At 29.9% G+C, this 24,802-nt stretch overlaps 1 protein-coding gene across 1 annotated transcript in view; it reads left to right on the top strand.

Moving 5' to 3' along the window:
- The window catches only part of LOC109609384 (cadherin-related tumor suppressor), a 67,413-nt gene that overhangs the window by 22,363 nt on the left and 20,248 nt on the right, over positions 1-24,802 (top strand). Inside the window, exons 2-4 of the mRNA XM_020026045.2 lie at positions 1,065-1,373; positions 8,931-9,164; positions 21,164-21,365. Coding sequence (XP_019881604.2) covers positions 1,065-1,373; positions 8,931-9,164; positions 21,164-21,365 — 745 coding nt within the window. The remainder of the gene's footprint in view (positions 1-1,064; positions 1,374-8,930; positions 9,165-21,163; positions 21,366-24,802) is intronic.

The raw sequence follows: 24,802 nt of genomic DNA, 5'->3' as shown, positions 1-24,802 counted from the left end.
ACGGAGAACAGTTGTGTTATAATAAACGGGAAGATCTGTGACCAATTTACATAACAACATGCGTTAAAACAATAAAACAGTTCTTAAATAAGCTGAAGGTGTATTCATTTTCACAATCCACTTAATTTTAAACGACGCCTGTCTAAATACATAACGTTACATAAATGTCAAATGTTTATGTGTTTTTACTAAAATTATTATTATCTCTTTCGGTTCGTTCTGTACGATTTGAACATGTCCGGCGTGATTTCAGTTCCACCGTCGCATCCTGTATCTATGAACCCATCTACGTTAACTTATTCACTTGGCTTTGTAATCGTAAAACCTATCTAAATGTAAATCAAACTAGTAACGCAATACATAAAATTTAAAGTTATTTTTATTGCCTCTAAAACTAACAATATTTTTTACGTTCCGACCAAACGAAACTCATTCCCGTGTCCTTTTTGCTACATGTGTAAACTTCAGATGCGGCTCCGGGCATTCATAACGTAATGCCTAATAATCTGGGTTAAATTGATTTTCTATGTTACTTCAGACTTATTAAGCCGGAAATATTAACAGCATACTCTCACTGTTAATGATGATTATTAAACACATTCCTGTTGTCTTAAGATAACTGAAGAACTTTTAATTACCGCACTCATAAATTCGTTTGCAGCTTTTTGCTTTTGCCCAGCGTCTGTTATCATTTTAATTGACCAATCCATTATTTATTTCTAAACAATAAACTATGCACAAACGCAATTTACTAAAGCCAATAATTATTCGTTGGAGAAAGCACTAACGAAAACCCGATGATTTTCTGCTTCACAGATTATGATAAATTAAATCATTACCGAGCGTTTAATAAAGTGATAAACACAGTAATACGATCAGTTAATGGAATTCAATTATAAATCTCTTAGAAAATTAAAAACCAAACCGAAAGTAAAACAGTGCACGTGCTTATAAGTTTCACCGTTTCGACCTACACGAATTTATTAAAACTAATTCGTCAATCATGTCAACACTTTTGTGCTTGTCATCGACCGTATTTTAATAAGTTGCGACACATTTTCCAGGTCCAGATCACGGTTTTGGATAAGAATGACAGTCCGCCGAGCTTCAAGGACACGCCGCTGCAGTTCCAGGTGTCCGAGGACCTGGGTCCGAGCGAACCTATCGCCACGATCCGGGCTGAGGATCCGGACACGATCGGCGATCTGGAGTACACCCTAGTGAAGGGGCACGACGGACGTTTCACCCTCGACAGGCACGGCGGCGTCTTGAGGCTGGACGATTCTTTGGACCGCGAGACCAAGGACGTTTACAAGCTGACAGTCAGGGCTAGCGATGGGTTGCAGTACACGGACACGATTGTCACCATACAGGTATGTATATTTTTTTGGGTTATTCGGAAATTGGCGAGCAATGTTTGTATCGATGTCATCTGGCTTCGATCATATTTCACTTATTGCAAATTGCGATTTGTTTATGGACCTTAATAAAAATCACCCATAAAGTTTGCCACAATGAAATTGATATTTTATTAACGGTGTCCGCTTGACATTCAATCTCGGTCATAAAACTCAAGTATTATGTGTCAAAATGCGTTTTAGTGTCACATAGTTTATGTTTTGAGTGCGACACTGTTCCAACATTTACTATTTCTAATTTACGGTGCAATCCTTGAATATTGTGTGGAAATTCTTTTAATTTAAGAATTGTGTTCTCTAATTAATTGTTTTGTTACGAATATTATAATAAACTTCTTTTATTAAACCAAAAAACCGATAAAAAAGAATAACAAAATTACAGTTTTTAAAATTAAAAAATTATTATAATTTATTTATATTTTTATTAGTCTAATAAAAAAATAAAATAATTTAAATTATAATATATAAATTTTTAAATTTAAATATTCATAGAAATACTGAATTATAAACAAAACTAATTATGATTTTCTTGGCTTTTAGATTTCCTTTTTATGAATGCTGTATGCATTTCAGATTTAATTGAAAATTGATTCACTGAATAAGAGTGTTATATTCATAATTTGAAAAAAGTATCAACAAAAAATTTTGATGTCCATATTAAAATATCAATGATTTATTTATTAGCAAATATTTCAATTAAAATTCCATTAACTACAATAAATAAAGTATTTTTGATGAACACAATTAAACTGAGAAACTTTTTAAATTTGTTTTTTTATTATTTGCAAAAATCTTGAATGTTAATTCAATAAGAATAATATAATTTTGTTTTAATTAGGAATGAAATTAATATAGATAAGAAATAAATTATTGATTAATAGAGCAAAAGTACAACTACAAAAGCAATATATATATATATATATATATATATATATATATATATATATATATATATATATATATATATATATAATATTCTGCTAATAGTAACTTTCCAAATTTCTAAAGAAAAATTAACATTTAATTTTATATTTTTATAGATAAATCATATATTTTATAAAAAGGGGAGATTATATTTGAGAAAGCTGTAGTAAAATTTATTTGAAATAATCACTGTAAAGAAAATCGTTAAATTTAATAACGTTTTTCTAAAAAATCAATTGATAACTGTAAATAACATATTTGATTATAATCCGGTTGCGTAAATGATAATTTTGGAAAGTGTATCGATATACAATCCGACAACTGTCCTGTTCAGAACAGTTAATTATACTTAATTGAATACGAGAAATTAAAAAATGTAAAAACTAAATCTTAACGAGTAGAAATTGAAATACACAAATTTATGGGACAACTCTTTAATTAACACATTTTTTAAAATAAATTACAGATCTCAAATGTTGAGAATATTGTTCCGGATTATCTTACATCTGATCAGATATTTTTTGGTCACTAGAAACTTGTTAGAAAAGAACTGGGCTAGATTTAATGATTTTTTAAACTGAACTATTTATAAACTTTCCACATTCCTAAATTTAAACTTTTAGCTGCGAGAGACAAAGTATTAATTAATCACTGAAGGTAAATATTTGATATTTGCAAATGTGAAAACTTGATAAATCGGTCGAATTATTTTGATTAATTTTAATACGCCTCATTTTTCCAAATATAGCGTACGAACCTTTTCGTAACATTATGAATTACCAATTATATTGATATATAAATTAAATTATTACAACGCGTTTTCCAACATCATTATATTAATTTGATTTATTCAACAAACCACTTTATAATGTGTTTGATTTGATAATAAATTCTGTCGGATTTAAAACGTAACAATAATTTGTCGACTCCAATCCGAATTTATTGGATATTAATTTTAATATGTTTTTTTTTTTCTGGCAATAGGAAACGTGGTACATTTTATTGGGTTTTTTGATCCCACATTCTTGAACTAGGTTTAATCAAGGTAATTTACCTTTTTGTTCTCTATTACAACAAAAAAAGCATTGTAAATACAATATTGCGGAATTTATTTTCAACCTTTAGCCATAACTGTACCTGTAAACATTTCTAAGATGTTTTCCGTCCAATTTCATTACAAACTAACACAAATAATCGACGTGATTGCGCACAAAATGCCATGCATAAAAGCATAGAAAAATAATAATAACAAGGCAATTGATATCAACCTGAGCTCAGTATGAGCAATAGTGTACGACTCGGTCGCACCATCGTAATTTATAACTAATTGCGAGGCAGGTAATTGAAAATTTACGACATTGTCCACTTTTATACGTCACCAATAATATAAATAACCGCGTAATATTCACTTCACCGACGGCCGCGCATTCCAATAGAATTTAAATTTAATTATAAGACAAAGATGTAAACGCAGACAAGATTGCATCGGCCCATGTGTTTATCATATTATAATTGACAAGTCGGGGGAATATTTATTTCTTATTGTCGCACACGATAAGGGGGCCCGTTTTTATAATGGCCCTTCGATATCTGCACGGGAGACCGTTCAATTTCAATCAATTATATTTGCATGTTTCCTGTTTTCTCTCAGAAACTTGTACGAATGCATTCAACGTTTCCTTTGAGGCATGACTTCTAAATTTCTAATAAATATTGTGAGTTGGAGATTCAAAAAATTAAAAATAAAATAAATAACGATATAAGCTACAAAGATTTTTTTTAATTATCTTTAAAATAAGTTTAAAATTGATTAGAGGGGGGCATAAGTTATAAAGAACAAAGAAAATTTAAACAATAAAATTCTGATATTATAATCTGATGAAATTAATATTTCAATTGATTTCAATTGTAATAATTGTAATAAAAATATATAAACTAAATATTCAAAAAGGTACCCAACATTTGTTTGGTCCAGTCTTGTGAATATCTTCAAAACAAATTGAACATAGATTAGAGAGGGTAAAAAAGAAGTAAGTTATAAAATATTAAAACAAAACCAAAAAATAAAGTAATATTTTGATTTCCTGAGTTCTAAAATGTTCATTTAATTTGAATTCTAATAAAAAATGTATAAATTAAAAATTCAAAAAGTACTTTATATTTATTTGGCCCAATCTTGTGAATTATTTTAAAAACATGTGTTTAACATGTATTACAAAAAGCAATAAGGAACTAAATTACAAAAAATTGAAAAAAAAAAATGCAAAAAATAAGTAATAATTTATGTTCTTAAGTTTTAAAATGTTTAATAAGTAATATTTTGATGATCTTAAGTATTAAGATGTTCAATTGATCTAATAATAAAAAATATGAATTGAAAAAGCTAAAAACAAGTAGAAAAAACTTTTTTAAAATTTTTTAAATTGAAGGAAGTTAGAACATGTCGAGGTAATATTTATAGCTTATTGTAACATAATATAAGGGGTCAGTTTCTATAATGGCCCTCCGATATCTGCACGGGAGAACTTTCAATAACAATTTATTATATTGATATGTTTCCTGTTTTCTCCCAGAAGCTTATATAAATATACTAAATTTTTACTTAAAAACGTGCTTGTGAAATAATTAATAAATATTGAAAATTAAAAATACAGAAAATGTATTTTAAAATTTTTTGTATCCAGTCTTGAATTGCCTTAAAACAAGTTTAGTATTGAATGCAAAGGGCAAGAAGGAACGGACAACGTACGAGCGGATTTTATTCGACTTTAATTAACCTCAACACAAAGCTCTTAATGAGTGAAGAAAAAGTGGTGTCTGGTAGCCGAATAAGTAACCAGCCCGTTATTAATTAATAATTGTTATTTAGGGGTCCCTTACTTAGCGACCGACTAATTAATTAAAATTAAAAAATCGACAAAAGAACAAGATTGATAAGATATTTTGCGCAAACAGGTACGGACTCCACGGACACGTTTCCACGAGAATTTCAGCCGTTGTCTCATTTTTTTTTCTCCATTAGTATTTTCCTACGTGAGATCAAATGACGTTCGTTCATTGATGATATATGATGCATGTTTCTCACAGTCGCACAAAAACAATACTAGAATTTTATGTCCGTCTAAAGTTATTTCATGTTGGCGTTCGCGTTTCATTAAAATTCAAAGTTTGACTCCTGCAGAAGCATTTGAAACGTTCATTATTTATGAGACGACACGGCACATATGAAAAACATTCCCGGAATCCGAGTGTGCAGCGCCTTCAATTAAACCGGGTGGAAAATATAATTCTCCACTTGGTGCACGTCGCATCGGCGCAGGCGGGATTGATTTGTGTAGTCCGGCAGGAATTTCGAAATGGATCAACAGCTGTTCGAAAATGCCCCGCGATTTTTCCAGGTACGGGGGAACATTAATAATAGGCGACGGAACGAGAACGGCGGCGAGCGAGAACGAGAAAGAGACGGAGCGGAGAGAGCGAACATAATCGGAGGAGTCCCATCACAATTACAGTTCAATGGTCCCTTCGACCGTTTGAAATCTGTCTGATCTGCATCTGATGCGGTTGGTACTATGATAAAGTGCCAGTGCGGTCGGTTGTTTGCGCTGCCTCCGTACCACATAGTGTCCATTCTGCGCCTCCTTCGCTCACCAAAATGAACTTTAATTATTCTATTGTCTATAATATTTAATTTATTAACGGTCTGAGAAACAATGGTGATCATAGAAGGCCTCTTCCAATTCCAATCGGACTGTTCTGATTTCATTTTTTGATCAATCTGACATATATATTTAATATCCTCGTAGCTCAAGACCATAAATGACAACTAGTGATAATTCTTTTTTTAGAATATTAATTTTCTAAAATAAAATGTGACTTTTTCCTAAATTTATTATATGCTCCACATAAACCAAGATATTAAAAGCAAGAACAATAAAAATATTTACAGAAATTAAAAGAGATTCACATCAATGGTTTATGGCCCAGGAAGTATCTGGGGTACAATAACGTTAATTGTTTCTGAAATTATTAACTTTGGACATTAGGAATGATTACACTGACCAAAAGGTTTTTATTTTCTCATTTAATTTTATAAAAACATACAAGTTTACATTTAAACACAAAAGTTATTAACGTTTCTATTTACTATAATTTGTCCTGGTTTTCCTCAAGTAATTTGACGAGAAATATAAAAAAATCACAAGAAATTTTTTAAAGAATCTATTAAGATCCCAAAAATTCCAACCCCATGACAGTAAATCTAATTACAAAAATAATTATATATGCACTATCGCTCATATGTAGAGCAACTTTAGAAATTTTCATTTGTCTGGATAAAGTATACATTTAAATGTCCTTTTTATTGTCAATTTGTTGAATAACAACAATACGGCAATATAATTGTTTATTAGTGGGTTTAGTTAGGTGTTTATTAATATTTGAACAAAATTGCAGGGTCAAAAGGCACCAATAAAATAAAACAACTTTACGTACATTAGGCCTTCTTTATTTAGTATCTATTAGCATAACCATTATTAACAATAACTTCTAAACACCTTTTTTCATTAATTTCAGTAGCTTTTTAATATAATCCTTCAATAATTCTTTCCACTGATTTTGTCAGTCTTTTTTATATTTTCAGATCAATTTCAACCAAAAGGTTTTCAATTGGCTTGTGGTCTGGGCTTTATTTTGGCCAAGACATTACAAGTACACCATGAGAACTAACTTAAACATGTGTTTAGGATCGTTTACGTACTGTAAGGTCCTTAAATTCATGTTATCTTTGGCAAATGGAAGTATATGCTTCTCTAGAATATCACGATAAACGAAACAATCCATTATCCCGTGTATCTTAACCAACGAGCCATGCCAATCCCACAAAACATCCCCAAACCATAACACCTCCTTCACCATGCTTCACAGTAAAACTAGTGTACTTTGGGATTATACCTTTCATTAAGTGGTCTTTTCATCCATGAACTCTTGCAAAAGAATTTTACTGCTCTATTTTTGGCAGAAATGAAGTGCTTCTTTGCCGTTTTTCTACCATAGAGAGTTTTCATTTTATGGTACTGCGTTTTCTACCACTTCTAGGGACTCCTTCTGTCAAAATTGAAAAACGTCCTCGAAATGATCCACTTGTTTAAATTTAATCGGCTGCAATTTAACTCCACATTTCACCATTCTGGAACTTTTCTATAATTTGTTGTTTAATTTGTGTCAATAAATGAACACACATTTGTAGTTTTAAGAAACGATGTCGGACACAGAAGTAAATTATAAAATCAACTGTATTGAATATACGGTTTGGTACTTTACTCATGAACCCAACTCGAAATAAAAATTTATATAAAAATTATGTATAAATAGATAGCTGTATATAGTATATAAATGGAGGTGAAAAGTTTGAACAATAAAATTATTAAAAATAATGATGTTTTATAATTTATTGCTTTACATATATAAATTTGGACAAAAAAGTTAATAATTCGATGTCTTTTGGCTTTTAATTTGGCATATTTTACTCAAAATTTTATGTATAATGAAACAATTGATAAAAATTAATGACACTTTCAGTAAAGATTAGAAAAAATGTGGTTACTTCTAATTTTGTCATGTGTTCTATCAAATTATCCAATTTCATTAATTTATCAAAAATAACTTATTTTGGGATATTTTTCTTAGACACTCATCGTTAAATAAATATTATAAGTAATTTTGCATTTATTGAAGGAGTAAAAAAAAGAGTGATTTACTCCACACATTTTAAAGAAGTAAAAATAAAAAATTTAATTTATGTATGACATTATGTATATTTAAGGTAAAATCAGTGGAAAACCTTTTTGCAAATAATCCAAAGGTCTTATTTATTAGCGAGTAAGAAGTTGGACAATCTATCATACAGCATCTTGTGACGTCCAAGGTTGTGGCTTGTGTATCTGGTATGACACAGGGGTCAGATTATGTTAATATATAACTGAATGACATCTAACTATGTCCGTCATTAATAATAAATAATCACCTTTTGCCTTGTCAAAGTACTAACCGAACCGATAATAGAAATAAAGAACAAAACCAACGTGGATGTATATTATTAATCTTGCATCGATTCTATTTTTGCCATGCCGATAATTTATGACCACAATCATTCGTAAATACAGAAACTCATTTCCGGCTGCTCAAATTTTCCCCATGCATTCAATTAATTGATAAACAAAACAAACTGAATGTAATATAAAATTCCGAGGTCGTGTTCGTACGGTACCAATTTCACGAACCGATCAAAACGAAACAATACCATCATCCCAACGATTTTAGTATTCAGGACTGTGCGAAATCCCGACGAAATCATCTCGTATTCCGATCAGGCGAAAAGTCTGTTGTTACTAACGAATTTGAATACAGGAGATTTTGCATACATACGGCCGAACTGAATTATTCTTATGGTTTTGCAAGGACGTGTCTGAAATCACGTATATCGACGGAAAAATGTTTCCGAGAGAAAACCGCGCCCCGTTAACGGGGCACAAATGGAATTTCCTTTTGCTACGTGCTCATTCACAACGTGAAAAATGATTGTTTCAGGTCACGGACACGAACGACAACGCGCCAACTTTTCTGGAAAGCGCCTACTCGTTCGACATCCCGGAAAACGCGGCCCGAGGATCGAGGGTTGGACAGGTCAAAGCCACGGACTTGGATTTGGGTGTGAACGCCCAATTGGCCTACACTGTGATCAGCGATTGGGCCAATGATGTGTTCCCCCTGAACCCGCAAACCGGCGTTTTCACCCTGACTTCCCGTCTGGATTATGAGGAGGTGAGTTTTTGAATAATCAATTTTTTTTAATAAATTATGCATTGCCATTTATAGCGGAATAATATTTTAATCCGTTTTCTTTTGGACCTTGACAATTTTAATGAATTGTATAATTTTCGAGCCCACTTAACTGTTGCATAAAATAAACTTTGATTATTTATAGCTTGTGTCTGAGAAATTGTGATTTAAAGTCTATAAATAGACCGTGCATTGGTTCAAGTTTGTGTCACTCCTAAATTTTAATTCCATGGTGGAATCGAGTGCAATAAATTTCCACTAGTTTTTATTAGTAAATTATGAATTGTTCTCTTAAGGACAATTGAAACGAGTACCCACATGGTACGATCAATAACGTCTGAATAAAAAATAAAATTCCTCGGGGTATAAATGCACAATTCGAAAAGAATTTGCTTGGCAGTTTGTGCACATTTTCGTTCTGTATATGAGCGGCTGTCAATTACGTTAGCTGTCGACTGCGAAAAATTTCAATTATCAAGTAGGAAAAACCTACGAATTTCAAGGTGGATCGGCGACCATTAAGAACGGCGACCGAACGACTTACAACATGCCCATTACTTTCTGTCAACAATAATGTTAATCATGTTCGGTTTGGCGCACGTAAAAATCACGAAACGTACAAAAGCGAAACTGTAACAACATTTAATCATAGGTGGTCCGGTTTTTGCACGCATCAAACTATCATAAGTCAACATATCAAACGCACGCTGATCAAAAACTTACTTCGTGATCTTCATTTTACTTTATTTATTTTATTCACATTACAAGAAACACGTATTAAATAATATATCAATTCAAAATGTGGGAAATTCTAGTTTCATTACTATTTCAATAATGTATCAGTCAGTATAAAAAAATAAATCAAAATTTAGAAAATTCATAAATTGACAAGGAATATTACAAATAAAATTGCCTATAATGTGTAAAGAAATGAAGAATTATAATTTAAGAAACTAAAAAAATCTAATTTTGGACTTTTTTACTTTTTATCTATAGATTTAACTTCGCCAATATTCCAGCAATTACATATCAAACGTAATAATAGATCTATCTATAGACGAGTGTGTAGTCGCCCAGTATAAAAGAAAAATTAAAATATAGAAAATTCATAAGTTGACAAGGAATATTTCAAATAAAATTGAAGAAATGTGGGGAATTCTAATTTAAGAAACTAAAAAAATCTAATTTTGAACTTTTTAAATTTTTATCTATAGATTTAGTTTCGTTACTATTCCAGTAATTACATATTAATGAATCTAAGATCATACAGTATAAAAAATAGATCAAAATGTAGAAAATTCTTGAATTGACAAGAAATATTTCCAACGAAATTGTCTATAATCTGTAAGAAATGAAGGATTTTAATTTAAGTAACTAAAAAAAATCTAATTTTGGACTATTTTAATTTTTATCTATAGTTTTAGCTTCATTATTAGTCCAGTAATCACATATTAACCGTAATGTATGAAGCTAGGATCACACAATACAAAAAATATATCAAAATATAGAAAATTCATAAATAGTCATGAAACGTGGGGAATTCTAATTTAAGTAACTAAAAATATCTAATTTTGGACTTTTTTAATTTTTATCTATAGATTTAATTTCATTATTATTTCAGTAATTACGTATCAAACATAATATATGGACCTAGAATCACTTAGTATACTATAAATGAATGAAAATGTAGAAAATTCATAAATTGACAGGAATATTTTCAATAAAATTGCCTATAAGAAATAAAGGATTATAATTCAAGTAACTGAAAAAAAAACTAATTTTGGACTTTTTTAATTTTTATCTATAGATTTAGCTTTGTTATTATTCTAGTAAACATAAATTAAGGGTTATGAATGTTATAAACAAGGAATAATGTAATGTATGAACCTAGGATCACACAGTATAAAAAAATAGATCAAAATATCGAAATTTCATAAATAAAATTGTCTACAGATTACTTTTTACCACCAAAAATCACCCATTAAAGAGAATTTAAAAATAACCCTGCATAAAAAATCCAAAAATAAAAATGCAGGTCATAAATTCGCAAAAGATAACCGCAAAGAAGTTGCCGATGAAATGTACTGAAATGAAGAAAAATATCCGTTTTGTGTAACTGTGCAAGTGATGTTTGAAGTAAAAATCTGTCAAGCGCAGGTCGACAATAGTTTGCCTTTTTTCGCTTGTTTGTTTTCGCGAACCGCTTTTGTTTTATGCAGGGGAATATTTCCATCGTTTTTTTATTATTTTCTTTTTGCAGGAATTTACTGAAATGGTATAACATTATTTAGCTGAATAAAAATGCCCACGAACACTGTTGAAGGACGCTTGCGTTTTATATACAACGGCGAGATTTCCAACCAATTGCATATAAATTTACGATTTACTTTTTTAAACCGCTTCTTGCAATGAATATAGAGTCATTATTTCTTATTTTCGTTTTTGCATCATTCATTTTTAATGAGCTTTGGCCTACCTTTATTTATGGAAAACTGGAAAATATCAACAACTCCATCAACTTACCTTCGTGGCTCAATTCCGTTTATTAATTGGGCAAAACGCAAACAGGAAACATAGACCATTTAATAATTTTTTCAGTGATTTTTATGTTGAGCTGGTTCCTTTGATGTTCCTTTTCCAATCATCCAGTTAGAACAAGGAGGCTTTTTATAATATTTTAATCGAGAAATCGAGTTAATCACTCATTGGAAACGTTCTCCAATGAAGGTAAAGAGTGCAAATGTAATTCGTTCATAGGAATTTCGTCCATAAACGACGAGACAAACGCAGGAAATTAATTTCAGCTTGGCAACAATTCAATAAAGGCAAGTGCCATTTGTCCCGACTAATTGCCCGATAATTCGCGTACCCCACAATGATAAATTGGCGTTGTCCACGTACAAGATGGCCGTGCACAAAGACGAAACGATTCCAGAATTTAATCGAAAAGTAAAACAAAATGCGCACGACGCGGTAAAAACGCAAAAATAATTAAAACTGAAAAAGCTTTATTATCGCCCAAGAACTGCAACGCTATGGCCGTTGAATACAAATCGCTCCCGCTGCCACACAACGCGTATATACCTCTGTATATAAAAGGTCGGTTAACACTCCTGGCAGGCATATTATTACACCATATGTTATTATAATTATGTGTAAATATATCCACAAAACAATAATACCGCAATAATAAGGGTAATCAATCGGAATGGCACGACTGGGAATTCGTAATACCTCACCTACTTTTCGGCCGTTTCACACTCGTGCGGTTTCGTGAATCATTTTAAATTGTTCCCTTTTTCTTGTAATAACCAGATTCATATTTCACTGTGACTCAAGATTTATTAAAAAATACATATGTTTTTTTTTTTTTTGGAATGTTTATTGATTTTTAATGGAGACATAACGGTGTTAAAATTATGGTCAAATTATTTAGTTGCTTTACACTATTATTTGGGTATTGTCCATATGTCACCTTTTAATCAAGCTGGATTTTAACGAGAATTTTTTGTTTCTATTAGTAATTATAGAATTCAATAATCATTGGAGTTCATTATTTATATTAGTTTTATTTAGGTTTTATTAATAAAGTCCGAATTGATTAGTTTTCAGTTACTCTACGAATTCAGTTAAATACGAATTATTTAAAAGATTAAAAGAAGGAAATGGGTTAAATCATTTTTTTATTAACATAATTTCTAAATTTTCTTGAGTTTTCAGTTTCTAAATATGATTTATTTAGACAATCCAAAAATAGGCATAGATTAAACAATTTCTATTCCTCTTTACAGTTTTCGTTTTTTTTTTTATTGAAATAAAGATGATTTATTGGAAAAATCAGTAAATAACTGTGAATTAAATAATTTTTAGTTTATATTAATAGAAATTATAGGTTTGAATAGTTTTCAATTACAGGGGGAACAAAAGGGACTGGGTTAAATCATTTTTATTTTTTAATTAACAGAATTTTTAGATTTATTTAGAAAATGCAGAAATAGGAGTAGATTTCTAGTCTTTTTAACCGTTTTCATTGTTTTTTTAATTAAATAAAGATGATTTATTTGAAAAATCTGTAAACAGGAGTGAATTAAACAATTTTTAGTTTATATTAACAGAATTTTTATATTTGAATAGTTTTCAGCTATTCTGGAATCAAATAAACATGTATTATTTAGAAGGTTAAAAGAAGGGAGTTGGTTAAATCATTTTTATTTTTTAATTAACAGAATTTTTGGATTTTTTCATGACTTTTCAGTTTCTTCAAAACTAAATAAATCTGATTTATTTAGAAAATCAAAAAATAGAAGTGGATTAAACATTTTCTAGTCCTCTTTACAATTTTGTTTTTTTTTAATGAAATAAAGATGGTTTATTTGGAAAATCAGTAAACAGGAGTGAATTACACAATTTTTAATTTATATTAACAGAATTTTTAGATTTGAAGAGTTTTCAGCTACTCTATAATCAAATAAACATGAATTATTTAGAAGATTAAAAGAAGGGAGTGGGTTAAATCATTTTTATTTTAAACAGAATTTTCAGATTTTCTCATGAGTTTTCAGTTTCTTTAGAACTAAATAAATATGATTCATTTAGAAAATACAAAAATAGAAGTGGATTAAACAATTTTTAGTCTTCTTAACAGATTTCATTTTTTCTTTTTAATTAAATAAAGATGATTTATTTGAAAAGTCAGTAAATAGAAGTTAATTATTAACTTAACTATTAACTATTTTTAGTTTATATTAACAGAATTTTTAAATTTGAATAGTTTTCAGCTACTTTAGAATCAAATAAACATGTATTATTTAGAAAGAGTGAGTTAAATCATTTTTATATATTCTCATGAGTTTTCAGTTTCTTTTAGATTTCAGCTACAGCTAGAAAATCAAAAAATAGGAGTGGATTAAACAATTTTTATTCTTCTTAACAGTTTTCATTTTTTCTTTTTAATTAAATAAAGATGATTTATTTGAAAAGTCAGTAAACAGAAGTGAATTAAATAATTTTTGTTTTATATTAACAGAATTTTTAGACTTGAATAGTTTTTAACTACTCTAAAATCAAATATACATGAATTATTTAGAAGATTAAAACATAATTTTTTGATATTCTCATAAGTTTTCAGTTCCTTTAGAACTAAATAAATATGATTGATTTAGACATTCCAAAAATAGGAGTGGATTAAACAATTTCTAGTCCTCTTTACAATTTCGTTTTTTTCAGTAAAATCAGTAAACAGGTATGAATTAAATAATTTTTATTTCATATTAACAATTTTTAGTTAGTCCAGAATTAATTATTTAGAAGTAGTATTAAAGAATGTTCCTTTCTTTTATCAATAGCCAAAATCATCTTCATTTGTATTTAATGTTGTGCCCGTCTAGATAAATTCAGAAGGTCGGCGCGATGGCAAAAGCAAAAAGTACCAAAAAGATGATTGATTAAGAAATAAAAGCGAATAAAATAGGATCGGACAAGCGCTAATTTCGATACACGGCGTCCGAACGGCCGAGACCGTTTAGCCGAACCCGGTGTAACGCGGTGTCGACGTTTTCGAGCCGGCAGTTTTTAAAAATGGGTGGCGGCCTTTGGGTTACCGGGCGACGCGAGATGGAGTGACAAAAACTAGAAACGCGCGCTCGGTCCGCGGGACCGTCGCTCAAACGCGAAGTGAAAACAAAGGAGGCCACGGCTGCCTATAACTGCATTACGGGCCCGGTCTACTTTTTACCCGGCCGATTTTCTCGATCCGGCTCCTGAGAAGGGTTCCGAGAGATGAGAAGTACGTTTCGCACACACGCTCGGCCTCGGCATTTTTCGATTTGTGTTCCAGACCGTGTTTTATGTTCGTGTCCCGGCTATTTAATACGTTTTAACACAAAATAACGCTGTTGTGTGTTGAAAGGTGTAAAGCCCTAACTTACGTATTTCACTTAAAACCGATTAGACCATCTTGGTTTTTATTCTTTTATTTCCACTGAACAAAAAAATGTTGTTGCATGAGCAATATGAAGTTTCACAATTTTTGTCTATGTAATTCTACAATTTTGTTAATTTCAGTAAAATATTACAAATTTAACAAACGACATTTTTTTTAACTGAAACACTCAATATTCATTTTGGAAATTATTCAAAGAGAAATTACAAATAATATTAAAATGTGATTTTCTCAGTTTAATATAATATATATTTTCTAATTAATTTCTGATATTTTTTAATTTTAGAAAAATATTACCAATTTAATGACCAATCTCAATAAATTGAAATGACATTTTATCGTTTCTAAAAAAGTTTAATCTATTGTATTTTTTTTTTCTAATTAATTCTAGAATTTTGTTAATTTTAAACAAATATTACAAATATTTAATAAACGATAAACTGAAAAGACATTTTATCTTTTGTGAAAAACTCAATATTCGTTTTCGAAACTATTTAAAGAGAAATTTCAAAAAATATTAAAATGTAAGTTTTACACTTTAATCTATTATATTTTTTCTAATTAATTCTAGAATTTTGTTAATTTTAGAAAAATATTATCAATTTAATAAAGAATAAACAGGAACAACATTTTACCCTTTCTGAAATATTCATTATTCATTTGGAAATTATTTAAAGCAAAATTGCAAAAAATATTAACTACACTTTAATCTATTATATTCTTTCTAATTAATTCTAGAATTTTGTTAAATTTAAAAAAATAGTACCGATTTTATTACGATAAATTGGAACCTTATTTTATCTTTTCTGAAAAACTAAATATTCTTTTGAGAATTATTTAAAGAGAAATTTCAAGGAATATCAAAGTGTAATTTTCACAGTTTAATTTATTAAATTTTTTCTAATTAATTCATGATTTTCCTTAATTTAAAAAAGTAGTACCAATTTTATTACCATAAACTGGAACGACATTTTATCTTTTCTAAAAAATTCAATATTTGTTTTCGAAATTATTTAAAAAAAAATTAAGAAGAATATTAAAGTTCAATTTTCACACTTTAATTTATTACAATAAAATTTGCTAATTTTAGAAAAATATTACCAATTTAATAAACGATAAACTGAAACGACACTTTAATTTTTTTTTTTGAAAAACTTAAATTTATTTTGGAAATTATGTGAGTAATTTTCACACATTAATCTATTATATTTTTTCTAATTAATTCTGAAATGTTGTTAATTAAAAAAAATAGTACCAATTTTATTATGATAAACTAGAACGACATCTTTTTTGAAAAACTCTATATTCATTTTGGAAATTAGTTGAAGAGAAATTGTGTGATTTTTACACTTTAATCTAATATATTTTTTCTTATTAATTCTTGAAAATAATTAATTTTAGACAAATATTACCAATTTAATAAACGATAAACTGAAACGACATTTTATCTTTCCTGAATAACTTATATATAAAAAGTATACATTTTAGAAATTATTTAATGGTAAAATAGAAAAAAATATTAAAAGGTGAATTCCACAGTTTGATTTTTTGTATTTTTTTATAGTTAATTATAAAATCTTGTTAATTATAAATTATAGTATTACAAATATTACAATGTATAAACTGAAACGACATATCACCTGGAATTTATTTATAAAGAATAGATATTAAAGTGTGAATACTGAAATTTGATTTGTTGTATCTTTTATTTCCAAATAAATTCTATTATAGTATTAATTTCAGTAAAGATACAAAAAATACACCAGAGGAAAATGTCTAATCTAATAAAACTATTTGAATTCCAATAAAATAAAAAAATTATGAGTAGTTAATTTAAATGGAAGTCTGTAGTTTTCTATGGAGAAACTAGTGAAACAAGCAAGAAAAAATCTAAAGTAATATTGGCTAGGTATCGTTGTATCTTAAGTCCGTTCATCGTAAACAATACTTAGTTAAAAGTAATTAAAGACAACTCGCATACGACATCTAATCAAATATATCATACACCTCCGCTGAAATAATTCATTTTGCTATATAAACGCTAATTTAAGTCCGATAATTATTCTCTTCGAATTGCCCCGTGTAAGTGGTACGTGGGCCCACGCGTGGAATGTCCATTCCTATGAGGCACCAGCTTATAGATTATCATGTTAGACTGGACTTTTTGCCATGTTACATCGCGGCATTTGCATCTATAATCCAACACATGTACCTTATTTCCAACCTCAAACATTTTACTGGCTAGTTCGGCGTTCCTCAGCCACCATCAGACAAATGTTAATCTCCTAAAGCAGACTTTTCAAAATGACGCTACAACTCTATAAACAAAACAACAAGCAAAAACAAATGGCAGATCCTTATCGGAAAACCTATAGATTTCCTTCCCGACACGTTTTTCCGTGCATTTGGTCGCCGCCTTGTCGTCGCATAGCGACACGTATTTTTTAAATAATTTTATAGCGTCGACAAGTCTTTCGAGATTGCGCACTTAAATCTGACCATTTTCGATTTTTTACCATCACTCATAGTACCCATAAAGCTGTTTTAAGCCAGCTAAGAAAAATGTCCGTTGGTGAATGGTCACCAAAGTGTTGTACCATCGACATATCATTAACGGTGGCCAACTATATACGGCATCGGTCTTTAATATGACCACGGGTTTTTTCAGATCGATCGCCATGTGCAAGGCGCAAACTGGTTTACTAGGAATATCCCTAAGGGCTGCTTCGTTCACTTTTCTAACTCTGCCAGCTCGGGACGTGGCAACTTTTTTTTATTATTTATTCGGTCGCGTCCGCAATTTGTCATCCATTGCTGCGTTGACGTGAAGGGTTAATATCGGCCATAAATTACAATTATATTATTACCTTCCGCTATTTCAGGAATCCCAGTCCGATCGAGTGAAAAATCGTTTTAATAACCAAGGTCAGATGGCCGCATTGTCTAGAAATGCAAATAAAAATGAGCGAAATAACCGCAAATATAAACAGGCGGACGGACGTAAAGCGAGGAGAGTGTCATTAAAACGAAACCGCCGTGAACTTGGAACGAAAACCGAACATTAATTCCGACCTCAAGAGCTTTCTCATGAACTCGTTGCGGTGCGAGCCGCATTTTCCTGCGACGCGGACTTACGCAAGTTTTATCGCCGGCATTTTTATGCAAATACGGCCCGACACACCATTGACAATGAAAATTGCGTGCACGTACAATAAATAATTTCGTTGCGGTGTGCTTTTGACATTTATTGATGTGTCCTCAAATGAATTATCTAATCGACTATGAATAGTAATTATCATTGTTAGTATTGACAATGTGAATAAACTTCGATAACATTAACGGAAGCAAAAGGAGAGAAGTTTCCTTTTGTTAACGTTGCTGTTAAATTTGTTATTAAAATTTATATTAAAGAATCTTTACTAATAATTTTTATATTAATGTCTACACATTATATTTAATTTTTTTCTGTTTAATTAACAAATTTAATTGATTTAAGTACTAGTGAAATACATTTTATTTTATCCGAAACAATCTATTAAATATTTCACAAATTTATTTATTATTGTTTTTATTAATTATAGATTTTTGTGAACCATTACAAATTTTATAATCGAAAAACTAAAATGACATTTTATATTACCAGAAATCAGAAACATTAAGTTTGAAAATTATTTAAAAAACAACATTAAGTTTGAAAGTAATTTCAAGAAAAACTACGAAATATATTATAGTGTGAGTTCCACAGTTAAATTTATTATCGTTTCATTTGTTTGATTCTAGAATTTTGTTAATTTTGGTAGGACATCACAAATTTTATAAACAAGAAACTAAAAGGATATTTCATCTAATGAGAAAATAGCAGAATTAAGTTTGAAAGTTATTTCAAGAAAAACTACAAATGTTATTAAAGTGTGAGTTCCACAGTTAAATTTATTATTGTTTTATTTGTTTGATTATAAAATTTTGTTAATTTTAGTAAATCGTCACAAATTTTATAAACAAGAAACTAAAACGACATTTTATCTTATCAGAAAATGGAAATATTAAGCTTAAAAGTTATTTGAAGAAAAACTACAAAATATATTGAAGTGTGAGTTCCAAAGTTAAATTTATTATTGTTTTATTTGTTTGATTCTAGAATTTTCTTAATTTTAGTAAAATGATTTTAGTTTTATAATCGAGAAACTAAAATGAGATTTTATATTATCAGAAAATAGCAACATTAAGTTTAAAAATTATTTAGAGAAAAACTACAAAAGATATTAAAGTGTGAGTTCCACAATTAAATTCATTATCGTTTTACCTGCATTTTAGTATTTTGTTAATAATTATAAATTTTATAATTAAGAAATTAAAACGACAATTTGGTTGAAAAAGTCTATATTCATTTTCAAAATCAATTGCATGAATTGAATTGAATGAATTTTTATATTCAATTCTAGAATTTTGTTAATTTCAGTATTATATATAAGTTTATAAATGAGAAGCTGCCTTGGCATTTTTTCCTTATTGGAAAAATACAATATTAATTTTGGAAATTCCAAAATTGTCAATTTTATTTATTTATCAATGCAAATTAAATTGAATTTTTAACATTTTAGATAGCTAATAAGAATTTTTAATAATTTTAGAAATAATTCCAAGCTTTTTATTATGGCAACAAAATAGACTGGTAATTTATGTGCTCATAGAAAACTGGCGATTCAAGTATGGTAAACAACGTAGCGTCAAACTAATAAAACAAAACGCCTCTGAACATATTGCCATTGTGAATCCATAAGTGACAAAAAGCTGAAAAACTTGTCAACGAATCAATCTATATTCTATTAATATTATAGAAACAGCGCAGGAAAATTGTTTCATCGGGGAATTTATGTATAATTTCTTGATCTGTCCTTTTACAGCCTCTACCGGTTTTGATGGCAATAACTGCTTTAATATTTACATGCACTTTTTCGCACTTACACCACTTACTCGGAACAGCTGTTCAATAAACATTAGACGACAAAAACTAACAAATTAAACGTCATTATGCGAAAATATGCCAATTTATTATGCAACTTTCTTTAATCATAGATATTAAATTAATTACAACAATTTCAGAAATCTATAAATGCAGCTTAACGGAAACTTTCATCCTGAAATTTAAGGGGCAACAAGAAGTGCACGTTTTAATTAAAAAATGGTCGTAAAAATCTCACATATAAATAAATAGTTTCCTTTTATTCGCATTAGAAACAACAATGTTGAATCAAATATTTTAGTGCGGCAAATAATTTTATATGTGTACATTCTCCTGTCCGGTTTATTACTGCGAGACATCAGTCAAAGATAATAAAAGGCACTGATAGAAAATAATAATGGTGTCTACATACATTTAATCGGTTTTATTACTGAACGTATACAAACAGTATAAACTTTTTTTTATTGTCGAACGCAAAAGGCGAAACATTTTTTCGAACGACGCGCCGTAAATTATGTTTATGCCATTCTTTCAGTCGGACGCATGTGCGTATTGTGATCCAGAATGCCTGAAAACGTTCGCAATACTCGAATGCCTTTAATTAAGTTTACTCACAATTAGTGATTCATGAACCTTTGAAAGGTTTTTGCGCATTGTTAATAGATAAACCTATTACGATTTCTAGGCAGTAATTTGTATCACGGTCGATTACGTCAAACGGTCTTAGCTTCCAGGCACCGAGATAATCGATTCAGCCGATTGAAAATTTCAACTATGTATTTTAATGTCTAATTAACGGTTACAACTGAAATATCCGAGAGTTTCCATTTTAACGTTCGACGATTTTCTCCACTCCGCCGTTCGACCATTAATAATTTCCATCAAGTCACCTAAGTACCGGGCTCATAAAATTCGACATGCACTTTCAGCCACCTCAGCTCATTGTTCACTTCTGGAAATAATAAATGAATTAGTCGATTGTTGCACGCACGTGAGCCCAAAACTCCACTCCTGATTAACTCCAGACCGTTTTCGCACAAAAGACAAAAGTATAACACCTTGTTCTTTTATTTGCAGGTACAACACTACATTTTGGTGGTGCAGACGCAGGATGCCGGTCATCCGAGCCTGTCGAGTACCGTAACCGTGTACTGCAACGTCTTGGACCTGAACGACAACGCGCCACTTTTCGATCCGATGTCCTACAGCAACGAAATATTCGAGAACGTCTCCATAGCCACCCCAGTCGTCACAGTCAGCGCCACCGATTTGGATTCAGGTAATCATTCAAGTTGTGCTATTTTTGCTCCGGTACATTTCCTGTGTCAAGTTGAGCCGAGTAAATTGTCCGTTGAAGAAATTTTAATAAATACGTCACTGAAGAATTCAATTGCAACATAATACCATGTTTACAGTAATATATTACACATTGAAAATATGTATTGGATGGAAAAACGTCTATAAAATTACATGACATTATGTTTGGTGGATGTTGAAGGCTATACCTTCGGGGCATTCGCTGCTAATTGCTATAATTATTAGAATAAAATCAAAAAACATAAGTAAATTATACTAATTTATCTACCAGTATGAGTACACCTTTATTAAATAACGCATTTAATATTCAAAATAAAACCAAGTAGATACCATCCCGATACAATTTCGCAAACAGGAAGATGATATGCGTGTAAACTGGTTAAATGACATCGATTTTCTTATGCCATTCAACACTTTCAAACAAGAGGTTTTTTAGAAACTGTCGGTCTCCGCAATTTTTCAAAAAAACAAATCATGGTAGTCACATAAAATAACTTACAACTACACATAAAATTGTAACTTATAGGTGTCAAAATCCTCATATAAACATAACATTAAAACTATTCGAAATAAGATATTATAATAAACAATAAAACATAACAGTTGGTTTTTAGAGTTAATAAATATGCTAATTGTATATGTCATTATTCACACATTTACAGTGACACTAAAAATGAATTGAAAGCGTATTTTTTTTCCAAATCGCAGATAAATAAACGTCTCCATTTGTTTGGCGAATTATTTTTTAACGTTGCAACGTAAGTGTAAAAAGCTCTTGCGTGAAACCGATTATTTAAAATGAGTTAGTGTGAAAACAAAGGAGACATTCATAATAAACACATCTTTCGTTATTGCATTTTTCAATCCGGGTTCAACGCGATAATTTCATAAAAATATTCGTCATCCTAATTGTAACCTTAAATAATTTTTAATTTAGACCGGGTGCAATAAAATAAACGCATTCGCCATAGTAAACCGTCTAAAGTAATTAAAAGACATTTAATATTTATTAAAAAATTAAGCCGTTAACTTTAGGTCGCTGAAATGTTTGTAGAGAACCGACTAATATGAGACCGTTCCACCGGGGAACCTCTCTGCATAGCTGAAATTATCTTCTCTTGACCAGTGTAGTAAAATTAACTATTTCTAACTGGACTTTTGTGTGAACCATTATTTTCGGCGTAAAACGGTACGCACTCAACATTCTCATTCGTTTTTATTATCCGCACTTCGACTCCTTTTTCCTTCTAAGAACCATTACAAACATTACAAATTTAAATTTCCCGAGAGACAATTACGGTTGCGGTGCGAAGTCCCCCGTCCGGCAAACTAAAAATTTTAACCAAACACATCGTAAAATTTACCAGTTATAAAGTTCATAATTGATTTTTTTATTGCCACTTGACACACAACATAAAGTGTTAAATGAATGTTAAAGTTTCGGTGTTAACCGTAACGGGCAATGTGTATCATCAGATCTTCCCACCTCTGCCGAATGTTTCAGGTAAAAAATTTTATTCTAAAACAGCAACCAGTGATATATCCGATAATAAAAGTGGCAAATCAAAAAATCGCCAGTTAGTAGATCCGAAATGTTTCGGATGCCAGAAATAGCAACAAGCATCTTTTTGACCCGTCCGCATTAATTCCGTCAGGTGAAACAAATTTGGAGTTAATTGCATTTTCGAGTGGTACATCCGAACGAGAATGCCCGTCGTGAAAAAACAAAAACACGCTTAATCAAATTATTTTAGAATGAAATGCGTCCGTATACAGTGACACTAAATACGAAATTATCACAAAAATAAATGACCACTGATATAAGAGACAGACGCATTAAGAAATGGCCTAATTATATTTGTTTTTAAAGCGTTTCAGATAAAATTCAAATGGGTTGTGGGGCCCATTTGGAACACCCATATTATTCATTAAACTACGCTTTAAATAAATACCAGCTGTATAAAAAGTACGATTAAACATTAATCGTGTGCGCCAGGTACTTTTAGACATTTATTATTGCTGATAAAAAGAACTGTCAAAACTATTGACGCTCAAGACATTTTCTCACAGTCATTTCTTCCACTGTGGACAAGGTAATTTAAAACAACTCAGGAAAATCATAACAGAGTCCAGGAGATAAATTTCATAGTATAGTAACGAAAAATTTTCAGAAAAGTCATATTTATTTAAATTGGAGAACATAAAACCTATAACAATAGTAGTTTTAATGGCAATATAGTATAGTAATTGTTAATTATAGAATAGACCAATATTTTAAACTTTTAGATGACTGTCGATGAATCCAAAATGTTCCTAGGGAACTTTTTTATAAAATTAAGGGTAGAAACAATTTTTTTGATTGTGTCTGTGATTCTTATATTGACCTAACCATCACTTAAGAAAATAATAATGGTTAAAAAAGTTCTTCTATGTTGTCTCCTCAATTTTAAAGACCCTAGAGCAAATTCTCGTGAAAATAATGTGTTTACAAACAAATATGTGCCTCTACCATATGTAGTCTGATATTTACATAAATGTTACTTTTAGGAATTTACGTTATGATGCAAATTTGGTTTGAAATTTCTTTTAATTAGAGTGAAGATATATGAATATTTTAAGCTTCTAAATACATTTTAATGATCTCAAAATGTTCCTAGAATATACCTTTATAAAATAATAATAATGTTTTTTGTTAATCATAGGATAGACCAATATTTTAAACTTCTAGATACACGTCAATGAACCCAAAATGTTCCTAGAGGACCTCTTTATAAAATTAAGGGTAGAAAGAATTTTTTCGATTGTGTCTGTCTGGGATCCTTATATTAACCTAACTGTCATCATAGTTAAGGAGGTTGGTTAAAAAAGTTCTTCTATGTTGACTCCACAATTTTAAAGACCCCAGAGCAAATTCCCATGAAAATAATATTTTTATAAATAATGTAATTTACATAAATGTGACTTTTTGAAAAATGTTTGATAAAATTTGGTTTGATTTTTTTTTTAATTAGAGTAAAGATAGATGAATATTTTAAGCTTTCATTGATCTCAAAATGTTCCTAGAAAGATGCCTTTTATGAAATTAAGAGAACAAAGAATTTTTTGATCCATTTTCTGTTATTCTTAAATTTATAACTATCATAGTTAAGAAGATGGATAATGGCTAACAACGTTCTTCTATTTTGCCTTCACAATTTAAAAGACCCCAGAGCAAATTCCCATGAAAATAACGTTTTTACCGGCAAATATATACCTCTACCATATGTACTCTGTAATTTGCATAAATATGACTTTTTGGTGTATATTTCGAAAACGGAGGTTAATTAAATATCTTTTACTCTAGACTAGTTAATTTTCACGTGACGTGTTTTTTCTTGTAAACCAGTGTTATCAGTTCTA

This window comes from Aethina tumida, chromosome 7 (genome assembly GCF_024364675.1).
Source record: "Aethina tumida isolate Nest 87 chromosome 7, icAetTumi1.1, whole genome shotgun sequence".
Classification (NCBI taxonomy): Eukaryota; Metazoa; Arthropoda; class Insecta; order Coleoptera; family Nitidulidae; genus Aethina; species Aethina tumida.
The sequence above is the reverse complement of the archived record's forward strand: the minus strand, read 5'-3'. Positions and strand labels throughout refer to the sequence as shown.